Here is a 26,082-nt window from a genome sequence, read left to right as displayed (position 1 = left end):
GTTTGAATCAACCATCATTATATAATATATGATATATCATATATAATCATGATATATATATATATATATATCAGGGATTGAACCCAGGGGCATTTAAACAATGAGCTACATCCCCAGCCCTTCTTTATATTTTTTATATTTTATTTTGAGACAGGGTCTTGCTGAGTTGCTTATGGCCTCGCTAAGTTGCTGAGGCTGGCTTTGAACTTTCTAGCCTCCTGCCCTCAGCCTTCTGAGCTGCTGGTATTATAGGCATGCACCACTGTGTCCTGCATGGTTTATTTTTTTCTTAAATACAACATAATCCTAATAATTCTTTGAGTAATCAACTGAGAGGATTCTGTTGCCCATGTTGAGCAAAGCTGGTGTGGAGGATGTGTAGAGAGGTTTGGGGACATAGAAGGGTGGGGAGGATAGCACAGTGTAAGGGAAACCACAGAGAGATGGCAAGAGGGGTCCTGAGCCACTGGCACTTGCCGGAAGGCAGGTGACAACAGGGAAAGGTTGGTGAGACACAGGACAGTACTCTCTCTGCCATCCCAAAGTTGCTTGTGGAGGACAGCTCAGTGCATGCAACCCAGGGTGGACTCTCCCCCAGAGACTCAGACTACTTAGTACAGGTAGGAGAGGCCTTGGGACCAAAGGACTGAAGGGCATATGGTTTAAAGGAGAAACTGCTATCTAGGAACTAGATATTTACAATTATACTTGAAAAGTCAAACACATTTGGATTGAAGTGGTTGATTTGATTTAATGTTCCCAGATATTACATATACATAGAATTTGTTTCAACATATAAATTAAATGGGCTCTGCTCACATGCTGCTTTAAAATTTAACAGAGGTATAAAAGTGCCATCTAGTGGGAAAATGGAGAAATGAATCGAAAATACTTGAAGCTGATTTGTCTTTTTTTTTTTTTTTCCCCTCCTGTAAAAAAAACATTACTTTGTTATAATGGAAGTAATATCTTATGTTACATGGTTTGCTGTTGTTCTATCTTCCTCAGGAACACATCCTTTTTATCCTGATCTTGAGCTTTCTCCAAGTGCCTGTCTTGCTTTCTCATCTCATAAAACCTGGTGCATCCTTCTAATTCGGTTTAAAATTACAAATTGTATGTATTTTATTTTGTTGCTCAGTAGACAGTAAACTTCATAAAACTAGGAACAAATCACTCACCCTGTATCCCCAAAGTTCAGGATGATATTATCACATAATTGTTTTCAATAAATACTTTTCTTATTGGATGAGTTGTCTAGCTATTAATACAAATCAAAAGCCATTCAAATTCTAGGTTATTAAATTATTCCAGAACAGCAATTGTACAATTTTAAATACTTACAGGAAAGAGAAGACCCCACTATTTAGAATACAGGGACTGTACTATAATCATCCATTTGCTCCAGATTGTTTTTACCTGTAGTATCGATGCAATTTATATTAATTTCTGTCCAAGGCTGCTTTTCCTTGGGGCTGGGGGTGGCTGGCTTCCCTCATTTCCATCAGCCTCCCCCTCCTATAATGCTGCCATTAAATCTACCATCTATGCACAAATAGTTTTCCAGGCAAGTACATCTTTAAGATTTGTCCACTAAAGGTGTCTCTTCCAGGTAAATTGCTGTACCCTGTCCTCTCTCACGGAGAAATTCTGGAGTCTTCATTCACATTCCTCTGTAGTTTGTGCCTACCCAACTCGATTTGAAATACATATATATTAAACATCGAAAAGACAAGAATTTCTGACCATTCTAAAAAACTGTCAGTGAATTCATATAATTCTTTATAGCAGAAACATGTTAATGTAGGCAGAGTACAGATTCCTGCAAATTGATGGGGACTGTCCTTGTCACCATTTCTTCCAGTTTCCACTTTCTTTTAATGAATCTTTTTTTGGGGTGGTTTCTTTTAGCAGTCCTCCTACCTAATCTCTTGGTGCCAGTACTTGATATTTTTCTAATATATCTGCCATATTATAATCTTCAAAAATAGTATTTCTTTGACTGAATGAAAGTCTGATCAGAAAGCAAGAAACTTGATGCTGGAAACAGTTGTGATTATCCAAGAATGGGAGTTTTAAAAATGACGGTTTGTTTTCCCTGGGGTACATTCTTGCAAATACCACGCCTATTGGACTTTTGACTGTGGAAGAAACATGCTGTCACCGTATCTTCTTCAGGGGTAGCAACACCCTCTTCCCTCTTCCAGGAAGCAATCTGGCATGTCATTCAGGGGGCCAAAGGCACCTGGAAACTCCTTCATGCTGCTTGAGTTTTCTCCAAAATCCAGTCCACATACTTGGCCACGTTGGTGTAAATGCCTGGTCGTTCCCTTTGAGCACAGCCTTCACCCCAGCTCGTGATGCCCACCAAAACCCAGACCTCATTGTGCTTGCAGGACAGGGGCCCCCCGGAGTCTCCCTACGGAAAGGGGAGGAAAAAAAAGTGCCCCTGGTCACTCAGAAACTACCTGTCTTAAATATAATTTATATATATATATAGTTGTAGGTGGACACAATACCTTTATTTTATTTTTGTGTGGTGCAGAGGATTGAACCCAGTGCCTCATGCATTCTAGGCAAGCACTTAACCACTAAGCCACAACCCCAGTCCCTTAAATACAATTTATTCAGAGTGATTTTGCTGAAAATTCTGTCCTGGCCTTCATAAATTTCAAAAAACCTGATTGCTCAATGCATCTAGGTTGTCCCTTCTAGATTTCAGTTTAAGTAACTCAAATTCAGCGTCTCCTGCTCATTGGCTGAAGACTGCTTTTTAAATTTGTATCAAAAATTCCAATTTGAAAATGTTGTGGGTGGAGAACATCCACTTACCTTACAAGCATCCTTCCCTCCTTCTTTATAGCCTGCGCAGATCATCTTATTGGTTATTTTATGCCCTCTGTATCTTGTCTGGCATTCTTCATTTGACACCAAAGGTACCCTGGCTTTTTGAAGAGTGTTTTGTATTTTGTCTGAAAAAAATGTTTTTATGTTTTTAGTGGAATAACCATATATACTATATATATACACACACACACACAAATACATATGTATATAATATATCCATATATACCATGTATGCATATACACATATATATATATATACAACATATATACACTATATATACATATGTACAATATCTGCACATATGTAAACATATATATGGATATTAAAAATCATACCTATATGAAAATCTACAAAGAAAAAATATTAGTTTAGCTATTACTTTTTTACCTCATAGACATTTTGTAATTGAGAGTATAAAGAAGACATTCCCATTATTGTGTGTATATTTTGTTAATCTAATTGAATTCAAAAATTAATTACAACTAACTAGAATTACTTTCCAGAGGAAATAATTGGATAACGAGCTAGGACATCTACTGAAAAATGCTTAGTCTCCCATTAAACATCATTAAAAATAGTCTTTAAAGAGATTTAATCACATTTAAAGTTTCTAGTCAAACAGACATGATATTTTTTTACTGTACTTCCTATAATTGATTTGACTTACGTTTTGGCTATATGACGTGTTAGACTAGAAAAGTTTGTGCCTAAACTATTGTTTTTATTTTTAGGATGCAGTATATTTTAGAACATCATTTTTTACCTCTTAGTTTTCTGTACCCCCATCCAGTCACCCAGCAGTCAGTATATATTACGTTTCTATCTCCTTTGGAAGGTAGGCATATGGGCCGTTGCAAGTCTAAATTTAAAAAATCATAGTTTAGTTATTAGAAACTATATATTTTGTTTCCCTGAAAAGACTCTCTTCTTTCACTTTATATTGTTTTCTTCATATATTATATTCATTTTTTGCATCTCTTTTGTATATTTTCATTTCTCATTTTCAGTGTTACATATTATGTGTCCTGAAAGGAAGATATTAGGTGAAATCATTCTTAATACTCTAGTACATTATAAAATTATGTCACCCCATGCACTGTAATAAAGCTTGAAGAAAACTCACTTTTTCACCCAAATTCTCAAAATATGATTGCATAATCAGGCAAGTGTGCCAGTTTTAACAGAGTGAAAGACTAAATTTCTAGACCCTCTGCCTGGAGAGACTGGTCAGCAGGGTCAAGCTGTGGCTCTTGTAAGGTTGAACCTTTTATCTAGGTCACCTTTATAGACTACTTTCCACTTAAAATTCTACATACCTGTGTAGTTCATGGTTGTTTCCAGTTTCAACAAGGCAATATCGTATCCACTTTCTGCCATTTCATACTGATCATGAATTATTATTTCTTGAACTCCAAAAAAAGACTTACTCTCATTTATTTCAGATTGATTTACAATGCCACCATAGACACGCAGAATTTTAGGTGACTCTACACTGAGGAGAAAACAATAGAGGAAGAAAAATTTCCTTCACTAAATAATTTCCAAACATTCTGAGCTGCATAGCTATTTAACTGGCTATTATTATTAATACTTTCTGCCATTGGTGTAACTTTTAAGTCGAAAGAAATGATTTCATCTCCAAAATTTCAATCACATATTTTCCAAAGAAAGAAAGTACTGGAATAACTTAACACAGAGAATGAAGGCTCTTTCCATTCTCCATCATGTACATATACCCACAACTGGATTTTAGTTTAATCCCTGGATTTTAGTTTAATCCCTGAGAAATTCACATGGACTTTCTGTACTCCATTTTCCCACATGTAAAAAGTGAAGACTACTGGCCTCAAATGTGTTCTTGAGTTATGATATGAGTACTCTGTATACTGATAGGAAAGCAATAACTAAAGCAAATACACAAAACTGTCTGGAGACAACTCAGGGGATGATGAAGAGGAAGTTTGATCAACTTAAATTCCCTGGGTTATATGCACTCATATATTCTCCAGCTGCAGCTTTTATGCCTGGCTAATGTTGAAAGTGACGTAGGGAATCCAACTTGAGAATGTATAATGAAGCCCTTCTGCATTTGGGATGGGTGGGGGGACGTGTTTGCATTTAAATGGGAAATGAATGGTCATGTTCCTGCACCTATTCTGATGTTGGTAGACCTTGAATGGTTCTTCCTTTTTGCACTTTTTTCCTGCTAAAGTTTAAGAAAGGTAATAATTCATGTAGCAAATAGGATAGGATAGTTTACTCTTTAAGGTATGTATTAATATGCTAGTAGTATGAGGATGGCAAACTATTAAAAAATAGCACTGTACTGACCCAAAGAAGCAATGTGCAGCCGTTAATATCCACTGGTTTCCAATGATGGAGCCTCCACAGAGGTGTCTCTGGGTGGGTGACATGATCTGTAGTGTCACTTGCCATGGCCACTCACCTCGAACAGATGCAGTTCCTCCAACAATTCTGGGTTTGATTTTGGTTGTGCACTCTACAACAGAAAGATCACAGTAAGTAGCGTCTTGTATCTTCATGTTCCACCAGTGTCTGTGTTCCATGAGGAAGAAAAGGAGAAAAGTTTCCTTCAGATCATGAGTTTACCACGACCCTGAGTGCAATAGACTTCATAATTAAAATGACAAAACAAAACATGCACATAAAAATGGAAAGACCAGGTCATCTTCTAATTACATGCTCAAAAGAATGTTACTGTCCTCATTTGATACCACAAGTAGTCTCACTGATGTTTCTTTTAATGTGGTGTTGGCCAAGTATGGCCACGAACTAATAACATCACCTTGGAACTTGTTAAAAAATGTCAATTCTTGAGCTCCACCTCAGATCCGAAACTCTGACAGTGAAAATGGTCTATTCACTAGTTTTGTGGGGGTAAAAGACTCTTGCTAGCCTTTTCTTTTTCCCATGGGAAAATGAATGTATAATTCTGGGGTAGACTTCAAACAGATGAGGGAATAAGAAAAGGAAATTTGATGGGGACAACAGTTAACAGTAAGCTAAGATAAGGATGAGCATAGTATGATTTTGGACTGCCAAAAAGAGAGTTCTCATTTAAGAGTGGATAGGGTGGAAATTAGTTTTGGAGGGCCATTTTGAAGATTTTACCTATATTCTGGAATTTCTGGGAAACCCTTCTAGTTTCCAAGCTGGAAAGTGGCATAAATGGAAAGTTTAGGGAAAGTAATAGGTAAGCAGTAACTAAGATATGTTATAAATAACTCAATCAAGACCTTGTTAGGTACAGGACATAGATCTTGATTTTCTTTCTATTTTATTTCTCAGTTTAAACAAAATGCTAAAAATATGATTTTCACCATTATATTTGGTATTAAGGAGTGTTTCCTTTAGGCATTGTTAGGTATCTTCAGAAAACTACACTACATTGTAGATGAATGACAGGATATTTTGAACAGTTCAGACTGTCCCTCTTATATATTAAGGTGTTATTTCATCTAGGATAGTGCAATAAAACCTAGTTATCTAATTCACTAAATTCAGAAGGGGCACTAAAAATGCATAAGATTTTATTTGTTTGTCTTATATTTTCTCCAAAGCTATCGACCTATACCTGATATAGTCTATAACTTCCCCGGTCAGAGTCTATAAATTCAACAGAGAAGAAAGTGAAAGAGGAGGAGTGGAAATGGAATCTGCAATTTATCAAGGTGAATATGCTGGTTCCCCTTTTTAAACCATGCCAACATCACTTAACAAAGTTTGCTGCATGTCTCTTCTAATGATAGGAGGTTGAATTAAGACAACAGAATTTTTTCCAGTGCTCCTTTTAAAGTAAGTTTACTGTAAAGAAAACAGAGAAAGTATGAAATACAATTTAATTGACTTGTTTTCTAAAGAGGCTTGGGTTACCCAAAGATTCTCAGAGCCTCTCTACACTATAGTAAGGCATAGTTTTCTAGTTAGAATATTGATGTTGGACATAATGTAACATCTGTATGGGCTACAAAACAAGTTCTCAGAGTTAAGTATTGAATCACTTTCTTGGTATAGCAAATAATCTGACACAAAAGATTTTTTATACTTCTAAACTATTATAAGGTATGAATATCATTTTCATTTTACTTATTAAATATCATTTTCATCTTAACTTATAGTGCCTTAAAATTTTGGATATTAAGTCAAACAAAGAAGTCTAACAGGGAGTTACAGTAATGTATGGAGAAGTGTTTGTGGTACAGTCTTTCCCAATGGGATTCTGTCCCTTAGAAAAATTCTATTTGCCTACAAACCATTTCTTGCTATTGTGCTCAGAAATTAGCAGCTAGGATTGAAACATTACTGAACTGATTTTTATTATTATTTCTATAATTATAAGCTTTGTGTAATCTAGATGATCTTTTTATTTCCACCTTACCACACTCATTGGTTTAAATTAAAAATATATTTTTGTTTTAAATATCTCTGCCAGTATTCATAAGTCTACAGAGTTTTGCAGGGAAAACTGAAAGAATGATAGTCACTCTCTGAAAAAGAAGTTACTTCAGTATTTTTTGAATAAATGCATGATTTTAAAGACATGATGGTTATTTATGCTTCACTTGAAGATCCAGTGAGGGTAAAGTGAATAATTTGATTTATCAAGGTATGATTGATATTTCGATCATCAAGAATAATAAAGAAAGATCCTTGGCCCTGAGAACAAGCGTCAGTTATATAAGTGTTGTCTGCCCTTGTGTCTCATGAAATGCTGGTTGTATAAAGGCTCTGAACTTAAACACATATTCAATTCCTACTAGGCAATGTAAAGTTTAGTCAAATCAATTTATACTTTTAAAGTGTGGTTAGCTTATGTGAAAGAAAAATAACAGAAAATGGTTAAATTTGTTATTTTACTCCTTTTCTTTCCTCCATGGCTATTATCGACTACCTTAGTCATGCTACATTCAGTGTCGAACAACTCCTTCTGATGTACTTTTTTCAAGTGACATTAGACTCACCATTATCCATTTTACATAACCTTAGTGTATATCCAGAGATGCCTCCTCTTCCATGAAGTATTTTAGTTGGAGATCCATTGAAAGAAAGTTTTAAGTAACATTTGCCCCTATAATTGGAAACAAAATGGTATAAATAAACATAACGTCCTTCACATAGAGGTGGGACAGGCGCATCTATCACCTTGACCCTTCGTTTGTCTTACTTCCTTTCACGGTAAGATTCTTGAGGTGGGAAGTAGGTGAAAAACTGGCAGCGAATGGTGTTGGTGCACATTTTCTGGCAGGCTTCATGACCTTTCACTTCTACAATGTCCAGTTCTTCTCCCAAGAAGTCAGTGTCATGGTAAAATGAAGAATGACAGAGGACTAGATAACAAATCACATATCAGATATGAGACGCAGAACCTTACATCAATCTTTTCCAGAACAGTTGATCTCAACAGGAAGAAAGTACCCTCATCGTTCACCTGGGATGCTGTGCTTGCAAGTTTGTAGACTGAAACCAGAGAGAGCTTTGCTTTTTGTGATGCGAGTACTTGGTAATCCACTTTCAGATGTTTTAAGGAGACAAAGATTTCTGATATGAAAAAGGGAAACAGCAACATGTCATAAAAACACATCAGAGGAAAAGAACATTTTTCTCAGCATCTCTTGAAAGTAAAGACAGGTCACATTGGCATGAATAGTGAAAACGTTCCTATTTTGAAAGTACCCTTCATGGATTATTGAGTAACAGTCTATGACCCGTAAGTTGTAGACAGATTTTCAAAACAAAATCATCAGGATATCTAAAAACTTTCAGATCTTGCTCTATTGTCAGTATTCCTAGTATCTTCTCTCTTTATTTCAATACTCTTAGTCTATCTCAAAGATTCAAGAATTTTTATGCTACCGAGAAGTCTCCTATCCAGGTTTGTTCCAGTTTAGAAGTGGTAAGTGAAATACATGGTTGACTCTGTACCCTGGCAGCATCTTCTTGGAAGGTAGTGACTTTTCCTAAGCACCGCAAAATCACTCTTGAGCAGAGTTGTCCAATAGAAATTTCTTCAATGATGGAAATATTCTCTATCCATGCCATGCAACACAGAAGCAACAAGCTATATGTGGCTTTCCGCCATTTGGAATGTGACTAGTACAGTTGAAGAAGTGAATTTTTAATTTCATTTAATTAATTTAATCAATTAGTTTAATTAGTTAATTGATTTTAATTTAAATAGTCAAATCTTGCCTTGTAGCTGCCATGTTCCTATCAACCCTGTTTTATGGATCAAATGTATTGCTAATTTTGTAGGTATTGATTGGTAATTTTATAAAAGGAAATAAATATGACAAAGAAAACAGAGAAGCAATTATCATAAAATGACAGTCATCTTTCTAATTTCTGAATTTTATGAGGCTCTAAGTCTCTATCTTTGGACATTCTTTCTTCTCTGCATTCAATCATTTGGTGCTCTCACCCATGTAATGGTCTGAATTATCAGCTATGTTCTGGGAATACCCTAACATGGATCTATAGCATAAAACTCCCTTCTGAATCTAACGTTTATTTTCAATTGCCTATTCAACATTTTCCCTTCACCTCTGCCTTTCATGAAATCTTCCACATCTCAGCTAGTAGTATTTCCATTCTTCTGAATCCTTGGGCCAAAAATATCAGGCTTATTCTTTCCTTTACAGCCTACACTGTATCCAAAAGCAACTCTTATTGACTCTAGGTGACAATATGTCCCAATCTGAACACTTCTCTATCATCTGCATCCTGATCAAAGGAGGTAAGTTTGGTGTCTATTTAGTTCACTAGTAATAGTGCTAGAAAAATGCCTGATATATAATAGGCACCAAATAAATCATTAAATTTGTTTAGCAAATGAAATTAACAGATACATTTTTCTGTGACAGATCCTGAAATTGCAACCTCACTCAATGGAAAACAAGGTTTACCTGATGGGCAAGGAACTCCAGAGTTTACCTGGCTGAATAGCTCTGGGGTAATGCTCTCCTCAACAGTGGGCAGCCATGTCAAGCAAGGGCTCTCAGATATATAGAATCTAGGTTTGAAGCTGACTTAAAATTGTTTTTTTTAAATTAAATTACTATTTTTTTAGTGAATCTTGTTAGTGAGGGGCAACAACCCTAGCAATTGTCCTTTTGAAGACTGAAGAATTTCCTCTTCTTTTTATATTGTTGTTAATATTCATCAGTAGAGAAATGGGGTCTCTATTCTTGAATCCCTCTCTGCCACCACCCCAATCCTCTTGATGTAGACTTTTACCCCTTCCCCACATTGGATCCCATCTTTCACTGACATTTCTGCTCCCAGTTCAGTTATCTCAAATGGTATCGGACTCCATTGCCTCTTAACAGCCATGATTATTCTCTTCACAACTCTCCCTCACCTCCCAAACTAAAGATCGAGAAAAGTCCTTGGTGACATTGGATTTGCAGTCAGTAGGTGGGGAATAGGAAGGGAGAGGGGCTAGGGATTCTTTGCAATTTTAATCCAATACGGACATTCAGAATACTTGGTTTTAGTTACTCAGAATGTTTAATGATGAATTTTAATCATCTGTGTTAAAAAGGCAAATGACCCTTAAATGTAATTCCTTACCTTTGAGATTCTTTTGGCCATTCCTGGGAAAAGAAGGTAAAAAACAAACAATTGGGATGATGAGTACAAATGCGTTGGCAGACAAAAACATCCGGAGTCAAAATACTGTCGATGTTGCTGTCTGCAAGCACCGTACTAGGGAAGATGTCCCTAATACAACCTGGATAATAGGAGAAACCGTGGTGGGAAATCAATGTGCTAGCAGAATTGTGAAAATTCCAGTCCCAGTATTTGTAAATTCCACCTTAAAATATTTAAATTTACCCTAAGATCTTTTAAAAAATATTTTGAATTTAGAGAAACATGAAGTAACTACTTTAAACTTGAAGTTTAAATATAAACTCTATATAAGACATAGCTAAGTTTATCACACAAAAATGGTAAAAGATCATTGGGTCCATTTCATCAGTGACCATTGAGAGGGATCCAAAGTTAGCATCATTGCACATATCATCAGCTCTGTGCCAGCTAATGTTTCAACCAGCTCACTGAGAAAACAGTAGTTACCCAGGTTAGAAAGCGCACAGGATTTCAATGAAAAGCCAGATGCCACATTGCGGAGCTTCGTTATTTTGGTTGGTGTCCCTGTTTGGGTGTACTTCAACAGACAAATATTACTGAATAAAAACAAAAATGGAAAAAGTTTTTATTCTTCCACCTGCAAGTGGGTAAAAGCACAAGATGATGGGAAATGATCATTTGAGAGAAGACTTAGGCATGAAACAAAGGAATTACCCCCCAAAAGAACATTCCTCCGAGAGGTGAGGCAGCTGACTTGAGTCTTAGCACCACCGCTAGGCACTCGATGGTGCCATGAATTTTGCAGACTTTTATTTCCTCATCAGTAAAATGACAGTTTAAGAGAAGTGATGAGTAGATGGGTAGATTTTTATTTATTTATTTTTTCTGTAGGGTTAAACTACACCATCATTTTGGCAGGGAAGAGAATTAGCCATCAGACCAATTGCAACTGTTTTGAAATTGCCAATTTAAATATGAAGCACTTTTGAAATTAGCTAGGATATGGGTTACACACACATATTTTATAACTGTGTCATTAAAAGACAGACTATCATAAATTAAACTCATCCAAATTGGGCTTTAAATGAACTTTTCACGACAAAAACAGTTATTGCTATTATGCAAATGTCTTTTAGGGGTTAATAAATTTTAGCCTCAGACTGATGAAAAACAATTTCAGTGAGTCAGCCTTTAATTTTTCCTTGAGTGTCTTCATGTCCTTAGGTTCAGCTTTTGGCTCACTCACCGATGCTCTTCGCTGGGAAAATCCCTTGCTGCATATGTGAAAAAGTGACAGTGGATGTCATTTGTGCATCTCTCTTGGCATTCTCGAGCATTCTTGGCAATAGAGTCATTATAGTTTATTCCTTTCATGTCCAGGTCCACATAAATATCTTTGTGGCAAGCTGGAATTACAAGTGGGAAATATGGGCAACTTCCAGATCCCAGGGACAACTGCAGTATTTCTAATTTCTCAACAGTCCCCCTGACTTGAACTTGTAACCTTTTCACCAAGGATTCCTTAGAAGTCCTTTGTTTTTATTTTAATCTTGCTTAATTCCTACTTTCAATGGAAGTCAATGTCCTTTTTATTGCAACAATTTTACACTTGTTAATTTGCATCTTGATTTGTTGACCTAGCCTCTCTTAGCCCCTAAACTCCATTGACATTGTTTGAATAATCAACCTATACCTATTCAAGTATCTGGGTTTTTTTTTTTTTTTTTTTTTTTTTTTTAATTAAGAAAAGTGGTACTTCAGTCTTTGTATTTGCCCCCTTTGATTTGAATTAATATATATAATAAAGGCTTTCAAGGAAGCTTTTAGGCTGGAAAGTTGAAAGAATATAAAGAAATGATGAGAACTGAGTTCTTTTATGAGGAAAAAGAAATTCTAATGAACTGTAGTGTTGCATGCTGGGAGCTGTGTACTTGTGTGTGAGAGGTTTTACACTGAAAGAACTTCAATAGGGGAGTTTATTTCCACATAGCAGAGTTTTGTTTTATAGCCATAAAACCATATCTGATGTAATTATATGCATTGTCATCATAGCTAGTATTTATCAATTCCAACAAGACATCTTACCACTTAATTGGTGCGGGCATTGCTTGAAAGAATATCCAGAAATCGCTCCTGTGTTATTCACCCTTGGCAGTGTTTCTGTGACACTGTCTTTTAGGACACAGGTAAACCTGTTTTTTAGAAACAGCATTACCAGGTGGAAATGTGTGTTTTAAAATAACAGGTCTTAGAAGTTAGCACACAGAAAGCCAAAGAGAAGGAAACCAACTATCTCTTGCCAAAACAAATATTTAACCCAAACAAATATTTTCTAAGCAAGACTGTTACTTTGTTTTTCATTTCATCATTTCTACATTTAAAAGACCACATATTACTCCTTAACAAGAAATAAACAGGAGCGGGTGAACTATGACCTATTGCTAAAACACTGCTGAAAATCTGCCTGTTTTCATATAACCCATGAGCTAAGAATGGTTTTCATATTTTTAAATGATTACAGGTTAAGTAGTGATAAAGCATGTGCATGATGTCCCTGATTTGGCCATTGGACCAGCAAAGACTAAGCATTTAGTCTCTGCCTTTTTAATAAAAGGCTTGCGGATTCCTGTTCTAGATTTCTGTAAACTTTGTAAATTCAGGATACTTACTATATGAATATCTGTGAATGTGGCAATAACACACAAAGATGTTTACAACTTAAATTTGCAGAAAGCCTTAATTACTGAATTTTTTAGTCCAATTTGGAAACAAAAGTGCTGGGTGGAATGTTAGAAATTTTAAAAATATGACCAGAGAGTTTTAAAAACAACCAAATGCAATTTGTGAATTTTGATGAGATCATAGTTAATTGCTGCAAATTACATTTGGTGGTCAAGTAAAATGATATAAAAAAAATTCTTGTTTTTTTTTCTTTGGCAAAGAATAGTGTGTATTGAAGTGCTTAGGGATGACAAGTCATGATGTCTTAAAATTACTTGAAATGTTCAGACATATGTACATATAGAGGTGGGTAAAGTAAAAATAGCAGTCTTGGTGGTGGTAGGGGATTATTGCATTATTTTAAAAAAATACCTTCATAAATGTTTAATTTTTCTAATAAAATAGTTGGAAGAAATTTCTCACTTAAATAATATCAATTAATAGAAAAGCAAATAAATAACAGAAAGATTAATATGGATAAAAGTGGAGAGAAAGGGAAAAAAATGCACCCTTAATACTGAGACCCCAAGAGAGACTGGAAAAGCCACAGAGGCATAAATATTCCCCCTAATATGCTTAAATAGCATTTTTGTCGTAGTTAATATTTCAACTGAAGATCAATTTATCTTCATGTTGTTAACTGTACATTATATGAAATGTTAGACAGAAACTTATTAGTATGTAATTGGCCCAAGAATTCTAGTTCTTCGATGTAGAAACATTAGCGTTTACCATTGAGTAGGATCCTCAGCTGACGTTTCAGACATAAACGTGAAGAGCAAACATCTTGGGTGCTGGGTGCAGACCACTTGACAGTACTTGGCACTTGGTGTAAACACAGTAGCAATATCTCCTCCTTGAAAGTAGGAGTCTTTGAACAGCCTTGTCACACATTCTAAGAGGCAACACATGGCAAAAGTTACCGTGGATTTTCATGGGTATGTGTCTAGTTAGATAATAATCTGGTAGAGGCAAGGCAAACAGGTCTACCTAACAGAAAGTATGCCCGAACTTGAACATCAAAGCAAACAACAGTTTTATGTCAGTTTTTTTTAATGAGTGGTCTTAGGTGGAAAAAAAAAAATCACAAATGGCACATATGCCTGAATGACATCTCACTATTAAAAAGTTATCTTGTATAAAATTTAAAAATTTTTTCCCATTATAAGAGATACCTAATATCTCACATGGTGTGTAACGTTTTTAGGTCATCCAATCCTTAGCCATTGAGGTTGTAGTTTTTAATCTTCGCATATTCTCACTGAGAAGTGGTGTGCTGCTATGCACCTTTTTCTTCATAATGTTATAAAATGACACATGACCAAAATGGAAATATTTCATACAGAATAAAATATTACTCAAATATCTGTTGTTACAACTTTATTCCATAAATATCTTGGAAAATGCAAATGCAGTTGAAACCATTGTAGAAGGTTTATAGGATTCAGTTAGTCTATCAACTCGGTGAGGAAAAGTTTTATGTTCATTTTCACTAACCTCTAACTGATATGTGGTCTTCTATTATAAATGTAAGCAACAAACTACTTTGGTATTCATGGTATCTTTGACTTTTTCATAATAACAATCAGATTTTTTAAAAGTACTACAGTTGTGGATATTTCAGATTTCCTTATCACTCCTTACTACTCTTAGGTCCACCACTGAGTTTGTTACATAATACAGAAATAAGAACCATATCCATTTCTCGTATCACATTTTTTACATTTAAACTAATTACATTCAATGTAATTGATTTTCTCAATAATCCTATCTGTTTTTAGTTTATGCATTTAAAAATATTACTCCAAGAGCAGAATCTATAGTGTTCACTGAACTGCCACAGAGATCTGTGGGACTGATAAACCTGCCTCAAAAATTCACCAGTATACCTTCTAAATTATCCACACATAACCTCCAAATATCACATGATTTCTCCCCAAATGATAGGTATTTCAAAAACGACTTGAAAATTTGTTGACTCCCAAGTTCTGTGTTAATTGCAACCAATCTCTACAGTAGCCTCCCAAGAACTGAGGGTCTGTTCTCACCTCAAGGTATTCCTATTGACCATGGAAGCCACACGTGCCTATATTCTTACAAAGCAATCATGCTACCTTAAAATATTATTTTGAATAAGAATCTTAATTATTTAGTAAGTTTAATAGATTTTAAAACATTAAAAATGGTAATTTTCTTAGGCTATATCTCCTGTTAATTAAGCCATTTACTTTTAAAGGCAGACTGATTTTTTAAATCCAGACATAATGTTTTAGTAAAATTTAGTAAAACTCACCATTCGGTGAGTTTTTGTTTGTTGGTTTGAATATTGAATTAGCATTCAGGTTTCTTTTTAATTTGACTAAAATAATTTGTATGGTACTGTTTTGGAGTTTTCTAGGTACACAATTATATTATCTATGAGCAGAGTTAATTTTCTTCTGATCTTTTACCTTTTATTTCTTCTTTCCTCCTCACTGTGCCGACCGGGTTCTCCAGGACAATGTTTAAGGTGACAGCAGATATTGTCTTATCCCACATCCCTTAGAAAGTTTTCAGTATTTCATTATTGACTTTTTCATTTGGAATTTTCCATTTACATTTTGGTTATATTTTGGCTGACTCTTTTGTTATTTTTTAGCTCAGTTCCATTGTAACTGAATAGCATGCACTGTATAATGTTCACACATCAAAGTTTGTGGTGATTTATTTTAAGTTTTTGCATGTGGTCAATTTTTGTTATTGTTCCATATACAATGCCTAAAGAGCATAGGTATGTATATATGTAATTATTGAGTCCAGTGTTCAAAATATGTCAGTCAAGTTAGTACTGACATATTTATCAATAAAATAAAAATATAATTTCAAAATAATGACAATGAGGAAATATAATCTGGATGATAACCAAAAAGATAACTGAAATTATAAACTATATAGTTTAATATATTATAGGCTACTTACTTTATTTCAAATCTTTACCTAGATTTTTGCCAGTTTTCACATGTCAGAAAAAAGTTTAACAATGGTATCAGAAATTAAATGCAATATGCCTACGTCATTTTTTTAAAGGAATGCTTATGTTTTCATAAGAATAGAAAATAAACATTGGGCCTAAAAATACTTATATTAATATAATCTACTGAATATTGCTGAAATAATTTATAAAGAAATTTAGTGAAAGCAACATAGGGTGGAGAATTAACAGCAATACATTATTGAAATGTATAAACTATGTATGCATGTTTGTATGACATTTTTTAGTCCAAAGTTACTAGTGTGTGTTTATATTATTGAACTGACTGCTTATGGAAAACTGAAATATCAATGAGGCAAATAAAAACTTCTGCTTTTTAAATGCTGTTATTTGTTATCATTTATATGTGTTATGTAGATAGATGGATATGTATGAAAATAAAAATATAATAGAGATACAGCTATAGGTATAGATATTCTTCACCCCGATTTCTGTTCCTGCTTTGAAAACTCCTGGAGGTTTAAGTGAAAAATAAATAAAACAATTTATTTCCTTCCCTGGAGTAAATGGCATGGGATTCTTCTACGCGTGTGCAGTTCATACTGTGATTTTCTTGCATAGACTTATGCTTTCTTGTTTCTCACTCTACAGACCAATAAATTAAGCTATTTCCAGTCCATTCTTAAGGATTTACTTACCACCAGAAACAGAGGCAAATAAAATGAAATGTACCATTTGGCATAATAAGATCATCCTACAAAGAGAAAAATGTGCAAGTTTTTAGAACATAAAAAGTATATTCATGCCAGGTGTGGTGGCACATGCCTGGGGTCCCAGCAATTCAGGAGGCTGAGGCAGGAGAATTGCAAGTTCAAGGCCAAACTCAGCAATTTAGCAAGGCTCCAGCAACTTAGGCAGACTCTGTCTCAAAATGAAAAAAAAAAAAAAAAAAAAAAAAACTAAATTGGGCTGGGGATGGGACTCAGTGGTAAAGCACATTTGGGTTCAATCCCCAGTACCAATAAATAAATAAATAAATAAAATCTCTGTCTTATATATACATATGTATATACAATTTTATATTATATATATTCATATATATAATTAGTTTACTGACATCAAAATTTAAAAGAAATAGGGAGAGAAGGGAGTAGTAAATTAAATAGAGTTCACAGGGCTCCTATCATGATACTGAATTTTATCTTTTCAGAATTTCAGAATGGTCCTTGTCATGGTGGGTGTGTGGCATTCCACCCTGTCACAGTTCTGTAGAAGCCCTAACTCACAGGGCAGGTTCTCTCCCTTGCCTTTCTTCCTGCCCTCACTCTGCCTCCAGCTCACTGTTAATCAGATGCTCTGACCATCTGCTCTTCCCACCCCAATTTTCCAACTTTACTTCCTCTTCCAGTTCATGTCCTTTCTTTCCATATTGGAGGTCTCTTTCTATATCTCTCAAAGGTCTCTGAGTGATTTTCTACTTATAACATTTTCTATTTTAAAAAATTCTGGGCAAATGAAGACATTTGTAAATTGACTTAATTGCCTACAGATGCACTTACTCCCATTAAGCACTGAAAGCATTGTTTTGCGAAAAATGAACTCATCCATGAGACAAGTCAGTCCTTCTGATCCCTCAGTGTTGCTCTGGAATGTCTTTTTAATTTGCAAAATACTAATTTTTGAGTACACACTGACACTCTCCTTTCATTATGCGTCTCTCAAATTTATTATACAAAATATTCAAAATGTGAAATCAAACACATACTAAAAATTAATCTTTCTCTATTGCAAATTTTTAAAACCCCCCATTGGCAGGAAAAAAAAAAGCATTTCAAGGCATAATTGCTTAAGAGAAATGTTAAGTAATAATTTTTGAAATCATACCTGAAAATACCTTGTTTGCTTATTTGCTGCAATTCTCAATAAGGGTGTTTTTCTTCTTCCAAAAGGATCTTTATCCTTTCCTAAATAAGCATGTGTAGGTGATGCTCACTCAAATATTTATTTTTCCTGGTTTCCAACGTTAAACTTTCGTTTACAGCATATTCAGGAAAGTCTTTAAAAACTCTGTGTATCGGAAATGTACCTTAAGAGAGTTACTAGCTTTTTCAATACGCTAAAATTATTTTTGATCTTTTTATTGTATACTCAACAAGTGACACACACAGAGACAGCTAGAGAACTCGAATTTGCCTTAGAAGTTGGACAAACTCACATCTAGAATGCCTGCTAGCCAAAGCTGCATGTAGCCACACTTGCCATAATTAATTGTTAACCACGAATTCTAGTCAAAGTTCAATCTCAGAGTCTACTAAGAAAACACAGAATGTCTGATGAACTGCGGTGTATGAAGGAAGGAGACCAGTTGCTGTGGGCTGGGGATGGGTAAAAAGTAAGGTCTGTCTCTACAGATTTATTTTCTTTTAAATAACATTGCTTGGGCTGAGGATATAGCTCAGTTGGTAGAGTGCTTGCCTGAGAAGAACAAGGTCCTGGGTTCGATTCCCAAAACTCAAAAAAAAAAAAAAGTCTTACTTTTCAGAAGCTTATGCAGATATGATTAGTTTTAAGAAGCTGAACTCTATCTCATTTGTGAGCATTGCCTAAATTTTTTTTAACAAGAAACTTTAAAAGGTCTCATAGGTTTTTAAATTTTATTTTTATTTATTTATTTATTTTTGTTACTTTTTAAAATAATTTTTATTTTTTTGGTCATCTCAGGATATTGAGACACAAATGGAGAACAAGGAAGTGACATGACAAACTATTAAAATGCCACCTCAATTACTTGAAGGATAAGGAGCTTGTACTGGAGGAAACTTCCAGTAGTAGGGCTTGTTGCCACCTATGGAAAAGAAAATTGACAAGTATTTTTCTGGGTTTCCCACAGTTGTGATTCAGTTCTGATCCTTCCTATTGAGCTTGAAGAAGGGCTAAGAGCTTTGTAGATGTCATGATAATCCCTGTTCTCTGTTATCCAGACCTATTCAATAGTTTACTAGTCATGTCACTTGAGCAAACACCAGGTAGCTACACTGTATACCAGCTACCTATGGATTCTGGGCCATGTTGCTTTATCGCTCAGGGTCTTAGTCCTCATTAGACACTCACTAGTCCTAATGATGTCTGGGTGGTCTCCTGATAATCCAACAGAAAATTTGGGGAGGGGCAATATGTCCCATTTAAGTAAATTTTAGAGAAAGATAATTTTATGGTTTAGAGAAAGTTCCCAATTTTTCATAGGAAAACTAAAAAGGCTTGGGTTTTACAAATGGAATTAAAATTTTCAAAAATATTCTGGAGACCAGGACAGTAATGAATGTACAAGTTTGTCCCTGTTAGAGATCATGCTGGAGTGATGTGTACCAAAGGGAACACTGGACTTTGTTCAGGGACAACACAGTAATGTGAGTGTGATCTTGTGAACCTAAACAATGTCACCAGTTGACTGTAAGCATTTCAATATTTGGGGACATAGGGAGGCAATCTCATTTCCCGTATATCATTATCATAGCAATGCTACTGTGGACTTTCTGAATAGTTGTTTTTTTTTTTTTTTTTCCTGAATAGATTTTGAAGGTCAGGCTTACCCAAGCCCTCGAGGCCAAAGACCCAAGTGGAAAGATGGCCCAAGATGAGGAAACACTGGCCAACCCTTTCACAAAGTCCTACAGAAGGGAAAATATGGGGGAGAAAAAGAACTTACCAAGTAAAGGTATGTTTGAAATTCAAGGTATAAATAGATGGGAGCATTTTTGAAAGGAAGAGAGAAGCCAGCCTTTGTTCCATTGGACCGAAAGGTAAAAGGGACAGGGTGCTGAACTTAGGTCTTCACAAGAAGTACTAATGCACTGTTGTTTTGTTCTGTGTAAAGGTTGCTCCTCTGTTTTTATTTGATCTATCCCCAATACGTTGTGACCCATCTTGGCATAAAATGTCCTTAGTAACTGTCTCGAGTTTCCCACTTAAAATGAAGTACATTCCAGTCACACAAAAGACCAGTATGTATGATGCTTGGCCTTTTATGAAGTTCAAACAGAACAGCAAACTTACACCACGAAAGGTTATCATGGCCAACTGATATGTGAGATTATGTTAAGGCCTCTCTTCCTATATGGTTACTCCCATAAACTCCCATTTTTCCTAAATCCCCTATAAAAAGAAGATAATAACTCCTTTTTAATCTTATTAAGAGAATCAGAAAGATTTTAAATGGGAGAAATGCTTCACTGGAAAACCAGATACTATTTTCCTAAATTTAATTTAGCTAGTTAGTGAAATCTCTAAAGCCTTTGAAGTAGCATAAGGACTCTGAAATATTGTTCTCTATTCAAATCAAAGTACAATAAGATTCTTAACTGCATAAATTTTTTTTTTAAATAGAACTTTCTTTCAAATTGAAAGTAGAAATTCTAAAAATTCTTTTCAAGGAATGCATTCCAGCTTAAAATTCTGATATCACTACTTTTATTATAAAGGTAATTTTTTTTCTGTGCAATATTTTTTAAGCCCCAACCAAACTCAGAAGACAAAATTTGCAAGGAAAATCCAAAATTTAGTCAAAAGAAGCCCAAGTGTAAATCACAAGTTAGGAACATAGGTAACAGAGGTGCTGGGCCTATGGTAACCTAAAATTCTATCTGGGACAGGAAAGACCACAATGTCCAGGTGGAGTCCTCTTCTCAATCACAGTCACAACCCACTTCCTCTTGGAGTGCCTATTCTCTCTCATCAAAACTCCCTTTGGAAAGGGCACAGCCTGCCATGTCCTACAACTCCCATCTTGATGCTGTCCCTGAAATTTCTCCTTTTTATTATCAAGTTTTGATGCCCACCTTTGATCAGGGTTTCAGCAATACTGGCATTATTGATATCAGGTCCAAATCATTCTTTGTTTCGGGGTCTGTCCTGGGCACTGCATTATGTTCAGCAGTGTTCCTGGCCTCTACCTGCTACAGTTGGTTACACCTCCTCCACCAGCTATGACCACCAAAAGGTCTGCAGCCATTGTCAGATCATCCCTGGTTGAGAACAGCTGTCCTGGATGGTAATGAAAATAACTGATGATGGTCATAAAATGGTTCTGGCATCTTTTATCCTTCTCTTAGTATGAGGTCAGATGATATTGACTTAGAAGACATCATCTGGGATATGAATGCTAAGCTTAGTCCTGGCTGTGTCCTTGAAAGTGAACTTGAGCTAATCTTTTTACCTCTTCAAGCCTCCATTGATTCATCTTCATAATAAAGATGGATTTATTCATTAGCTATTTACCACATGTCCTCTTATCTGCAGTATGGATGAGAGAGAGCCTCCTTTGAAGTGGCTCACGGTTTAGTGGAGAAGTTAGACATTAACAATAAGTTAAAAAAAAAGTTTCAAGTTTAATCAGAGACAGATGTTGGAGCCCTTGGTTACCCTCCTGTGAGATGGTATGGGCACTGTGTATTACACATGCATACTGTTGGCACAGGGCAAGAGCTGCACTAGTTTCCAGGGTTGGCACTGTCAACTCTTTCTTGGATGGACCTGCCAGAGACCCGCGCCTCCTATCACTGTTCCTTGTGAGGGTGATGTCATCCCAACCTCTCACTTCTTAGCCTCTTACATGCTTCTTAGTCCCATGAGGCTCTTAGCTGTGTGAAGGGAAGAGAGCATCCCAGTACCAAGAGACTCGAGTTGGAAACCTCAAAATGGTAATTTATGCCTTAGGAAAGTTTCACATTTCAAAATTCTCTCTGTTTTGCCCAAACGAGGTCTTTCCTTGAGCAACCAAAGCCCAGGGGTTTACCCTGTAGGCATTCCAAAGTCCTATTTACACACCCTTTGGAATTATCAATACCAAAAACCAGAGATGAGAGATTTTAATTGCAAACAATTTTTTTCCTTTTAAATATAAAACAACTTCCATGCAGAACAAGACTAATACCTTTATTGCATTCAAAAGTAAAAGTTGAAATTGTATGCTTTTTAAAAATCAATTCATGCAGTCTAGCCAGGTTTTACAAAAATCATTTTGCTTCTGGACTAAATTCTTAACCCTTAATTTTCCTATTGCAAGGTCGGTGGATAACCTGGACTTTATGGCTTTCCTTCGGCCTCTCCAACTTTAATCCTTTCTACCAGTCAATGTGTCTTTGAGTATGCAAGGAAAAATTCACTTTTAGAAAACTTCACTTTTCTATTTTTCTAGAGATTAAAGATTGTGTAAATGGTCAATTCTGGGTAAATGTTAACCAACTTAACTGAACTGAATCAAGGTACCTCTAATCAGTTGTGGGACTTGCCAAACAAGTTTGGAATTTGTGTTGCATGAGGATTTATATCATCCCTTTCAAGTCTGCTCATGATTACTGATGATCATGAATTTACAAGTCTATATTTTATGAAACATGGTATTCCTAACAATGCTTCTTGAATTACTATTGCGGAAACTAATAGTCATTGATGTCCACTGCCCGGATTAATGTCCTTTGCAAAGCAGATTTCTTGGTTTCCAGGAGGGCTGTACAGTGAGTCTATTGCAGGATCTGCAACCAGGAAAACTCAGACCTGTGGTCCTCATCTGCATATCCACACAAGATGCCTATGGCAGTGCTGGGGACGCAGAGGTAGGGGCCTGAAATGAAAAGGTACCCTCTTCTCTTAGATTCCAGAAACCCATCTTTTTATTGTCAAGGGGAATGTTACACATATCTCCTTCACCTACTGAGCAGAACAAAACTTGAGTTTCCTAGCTCTTCACCCCAAAGACACAGGCAGCATTAGGTCCTAATGAGCTGGCAGGTGAGGCATGGACAAGTTATACCTCTGAGATATGTTGAGTTTCAGCAGAAGCAGGAAGATCAGAATGATCCCAGGCACTGGGCTGCAATCGGGAGTCACTTATCTGTTCTGTTTCAAAACCAGAAGGAAACTCTTTTTTTTAAATTGTGTTCTTCTGCTGTTTTATTTCACAATGAAATCTCAGAGCTCTTCAGTGATCTCCATTAGGAGCTCTTGGCTACTGAATACTGAAAGTGAGCTTCAGCAGGGCATCTTCCCCAGAATCTGTGTGCCTGTTGTTTTTTTTTTTTTTTTTTTTTTTTCATCCTTAGAACAAGGATGTGAGGTAGACACTCCTCTCCACGTTTTGCAGGTGAGGACTCCAAGGCTTAGAACTTGACCAGAACCCAGATTGTAAATCTAGAGCTAAAACCCTGGGTTCTCCCTCATTCTCCAGCCTCCTTATGCCGATGACTTCATCAAAGCATCTCTGTTGCGGTTCTGTGTCTTCTCTAAAATCCAGTCCACATACTCAGCAACTTTGGTGTAGACTCCAGGTTGTTCCCTGCGGCCACAGCCTTCACCCCAACTGGTGATGCCCACCAACTGCCACATTCCATTGTGTTTACAGACTAAGGGACCACCGGAGTCTCCCTGTGTCACAGAGGGTAGAAAAATAAAATGGCAGAAGATTACAACGGAGGTGATACAAATAAGTGACTGCCTTTAAAATTCTGCAGTCCCACTTCACATAGCACACACAGCATACACAGTTTCTGGAAGATTCTCAGGCCCTCTTGTGTTCCTTGTTAGCTACTCTGTGTGGTAACAATTATTCCCTCATCCATTCTAGGGTTTTAAATGCAACCTAGAAATTTGGACAACCTTATCCCAAAGTAAAAGAAATCTAATGTTCTTATATTTTAGATTATAGTAAATACAACTTGTCCTCCTTAAGTACAGATTGTGACATATATATCAGAAATAATATCTGATGTTCATTATATTTGATTTGTTAAAGGATATAAAATCATCAGATTATTTGTCTCTAAGTTTTAAAAAATCCACAATGAATTGTACTATTGGAAAATAGTACAGTGAAATGAATAACCTCACGTAAACTGTGGTGTATTTCATACCCTAATGCAGTACCTTACAAGCATCTTTGCCCCCTTCTTTGTAGCCAGCACAGACCATCTGCTTGGTTATGACATAATCTTTGTATCTTTTCTGGCATTCATCATTTGTTACCAAAGGAATATTTGCCTTTTGTAGAATATTTTGGATTTCACCTGCAAAGTAACCAATATATAACTTCAGAGGGAGGAAATGCAATAAATATGGAAATAGGATTAAAGTCTTAAAGCAAAGAAGGAAGGTGCACTTTCCATTAGGGTTATATTTTCGGATAAAGACAGTAAATGTCAAGAAGGTAGAGAGAGATAGAGAGTGCATAGAGAGCACCCTGTATTGGCCTTTGTTTCTACAACCCTGTACCTAGGCTGAGCAAAGGCTCTGTTTCCATATTATCTGCAACCCTCTCATCTCAACAGAAGTACCTCAGAAATTCCTTCATACATTTATCGCCTACAATACAAATCTGTACATTCTTATACAAATATTTAAATATTCAAAATTATAATACAAAAATATTTAATTTGTGAAATAAATCCCAAACTTCTGACAATGGAGGAGTATTTTGTTTTTTGAATAAACACATTTTCCATGAAGAACAATTTATTCACAAATAACTTCATTTCTACCCAAGTCCAGGTTCCTTCTTGGATATACATCGGAAATTTTCTTTGCTTAGTTAAAGTTACTTTCACTCTTCCTCTCTCATGGTACTTGTACAAAAATGTGAAAATTTTGAATTCAGCTGAATACAGGGCTGATTCAGGGATTCGGGAAGATAGAAATTGGTCTGCTACTCTTTGTAAAGAATGACACAAATATTAGTTCCTATTGTATTACAGGGAACTTAATTTTGAAAAGGAAGAATCATGTTTCTGGAAAAGTTCAAGGGCAATTGGAATACTCCAAGTATCTATAAGCAGGGGATCTTCACCTAGAGTCTATACAAATAATCACATGGTCTATAAACTCAGAAAAAAAAATACATCTTTATATTTACTAAAGGTCAACTAAAGTCTAACATGCCCTCCAATTATAAATGTAGACCATACACACTTAGCAGCAACATTAACTTAGTCATAGAAAGGGATCACGGATATTTTGGTATCATTACTGTGGTAGATAACTGAAAATATCACATGTACTCCTCACTATTGCACACTGATGGCTGATATTAAAACAGCTTTCTATTTAATACATTAATAAAGAAGCACACATATCACTGTATCACATCTTTTGATGTATTTTGATAACAGTATTGCAATATAATTAGTTTTCTTTCTAATTGTGCATGCTTTATTTAATCACTTAAAGGCATTATTAATGAGAGAGCTCAGGCTTCATCAGATTGCAGTAAGGACGCATGGAAAAAAAATTAAGAATTGGACATAAAGAAAGGCTGTCATGTTGGCCTGTGTTACTGGTCATAATATCAAGGAAGAACCTGGTAGTGGGAGACAGGAACACTGTTAATACTGAGGACCAGATGCACTTCAGTGGGCTTATTGACCTTATGGGGCCCCGTTCTTTGTGCAAAGTCAAGCAAATCATCTTTATTATGAAATAAGATGCTTAAAAGTTTAGCTTATAAATTTTTTCAAGACTCAGCAAAAATATCTTCTCAAGAATCACTGAACAAACATTTGGGAATAAATAGAGTTGAAAGATCATGAGTGTGGACATAATTTTAGACAGAAACTGACTAGATTGATCTACTCCTGGGTTATAAGACTGACTTCGGGAGCTACACTGAGAATGTCAGACTGTACCTCTTTCTTTATTGTAGCCCCATCCAGTTACCCAACAGTTGGTATAAATTGCATTTGCATCGTATTTGGAAGGTAGGCATATTGGTTTTTGGAATTCTGAAAGAAAATTTTAAAACCAGAGTTGAGTTAAATAAAGTTATAGATATTGACTTGAAAAATACATCCTTATATTTTCCCATATTCTCTTACCACAGAAAAACATCAAGATTGACCCTTCTACTTGTTGCTCAATTTCTCAGGTCCATGATTCAAGAAAATTTCTC

At 35.7% G+C, this 26,082-nt stretch overlaps 2 protein-coding genes across 6 annotated transcripts in view; both read right to left on the bottom strand.

Moving 5' to 3' along the window:
* Positions 1-731: 731 nt before the first annotated feature.
* F11 (coagulation factor XI) lies at positions 732-18,360 on the bottom strand. Of its 5 annotated transcripts, none has more exons than XM_047551476.1 (16): positions 18,036-18,360; positions 16,850-16,905; positions 15,631-15,720; positions 13,913-14,075; positions 12,545-12,651; positions 11,706-11,865; positions 10,946-11,055; positions 10,439-10,598; positions 8,298-8,407; positions 8,034-8,196; positions 7,831-7,937; positions 5,180-5,348; positions 4,165-4,340; positions 3,612-3,707; positions 2,833-2,972; positions 732-2,419 (listed from the first exon to the last, which is right to left on the bottom strand). In XM_047551476.1, exons 2-16 carry the CDS (start codon positions 16,902-16,904, stop codon positions 2,258-2,260), a joined length of 1,968 nt encoding a protein of 655 aa, XP_047407432.1. In that variant the 5' UTR covers position 16,905; positions 18,036-18,360; the 3' UTR covers positions 732-2,257. The 5 variants fall into 5 exon arrangements, with proteins under 5 accessions (XP_047407432.1, XP_047407434.1, XP_047407433.1 ...); XM_047551478.1 differs by having other exon boundaries at positions 4,165-4,335; positions 5,295-5,348; XM_047551477.1 differs by lacking the exon at positions 15,631-15,720.
* Positions 18,361-22,061: 3,701 nt separating this feature from the next.
* The window catches only part of Klkb1 (kallikrein B1), a 30,707-nt gene continuing 26,686 nt past the window's right edge, over positions 22,062-26,082 (bottom strand). The window contains exons 13-15 of the mRNA XM_047551271.1: positions 25,820-25,915; positions 24,069-24,208; positions 22,062-23,570 (exon numbers count right to left, since the gene is read on the bottom strand). Of these exons, the coding sequence (XP_047407227.1) occupies positions 23,379-23,570; positions 24,069-24,208; positions 25,820-25,915 (428 nt within the window). The 3' untranslated portion in view covers positions 22,062-23,378. The remainder of the gene's footprint in view (positions 23,571-24,068; positions 24,209-25,819; positions 25,916-26,082) is intronic.

Source organism: Sciurus carolinensis, chromosome 4, assembly GCF_902686445.1.
Source record: "Sciurus carolinensis chromosome 4, mSciCar1.2, whole genome shotgun sequence".
Lineage (NCBI taxonomy): Eukaryota > Metazoa > Chordata > Mammalia > Rodentia > Sciuridae > Sciurus > Sciurus carolinensis.
The sequence above is the reverse complement of the archived record's forward strand: the minus strand, read 5'-3'. Positions and strand labels throughout refer to the sequence as shown.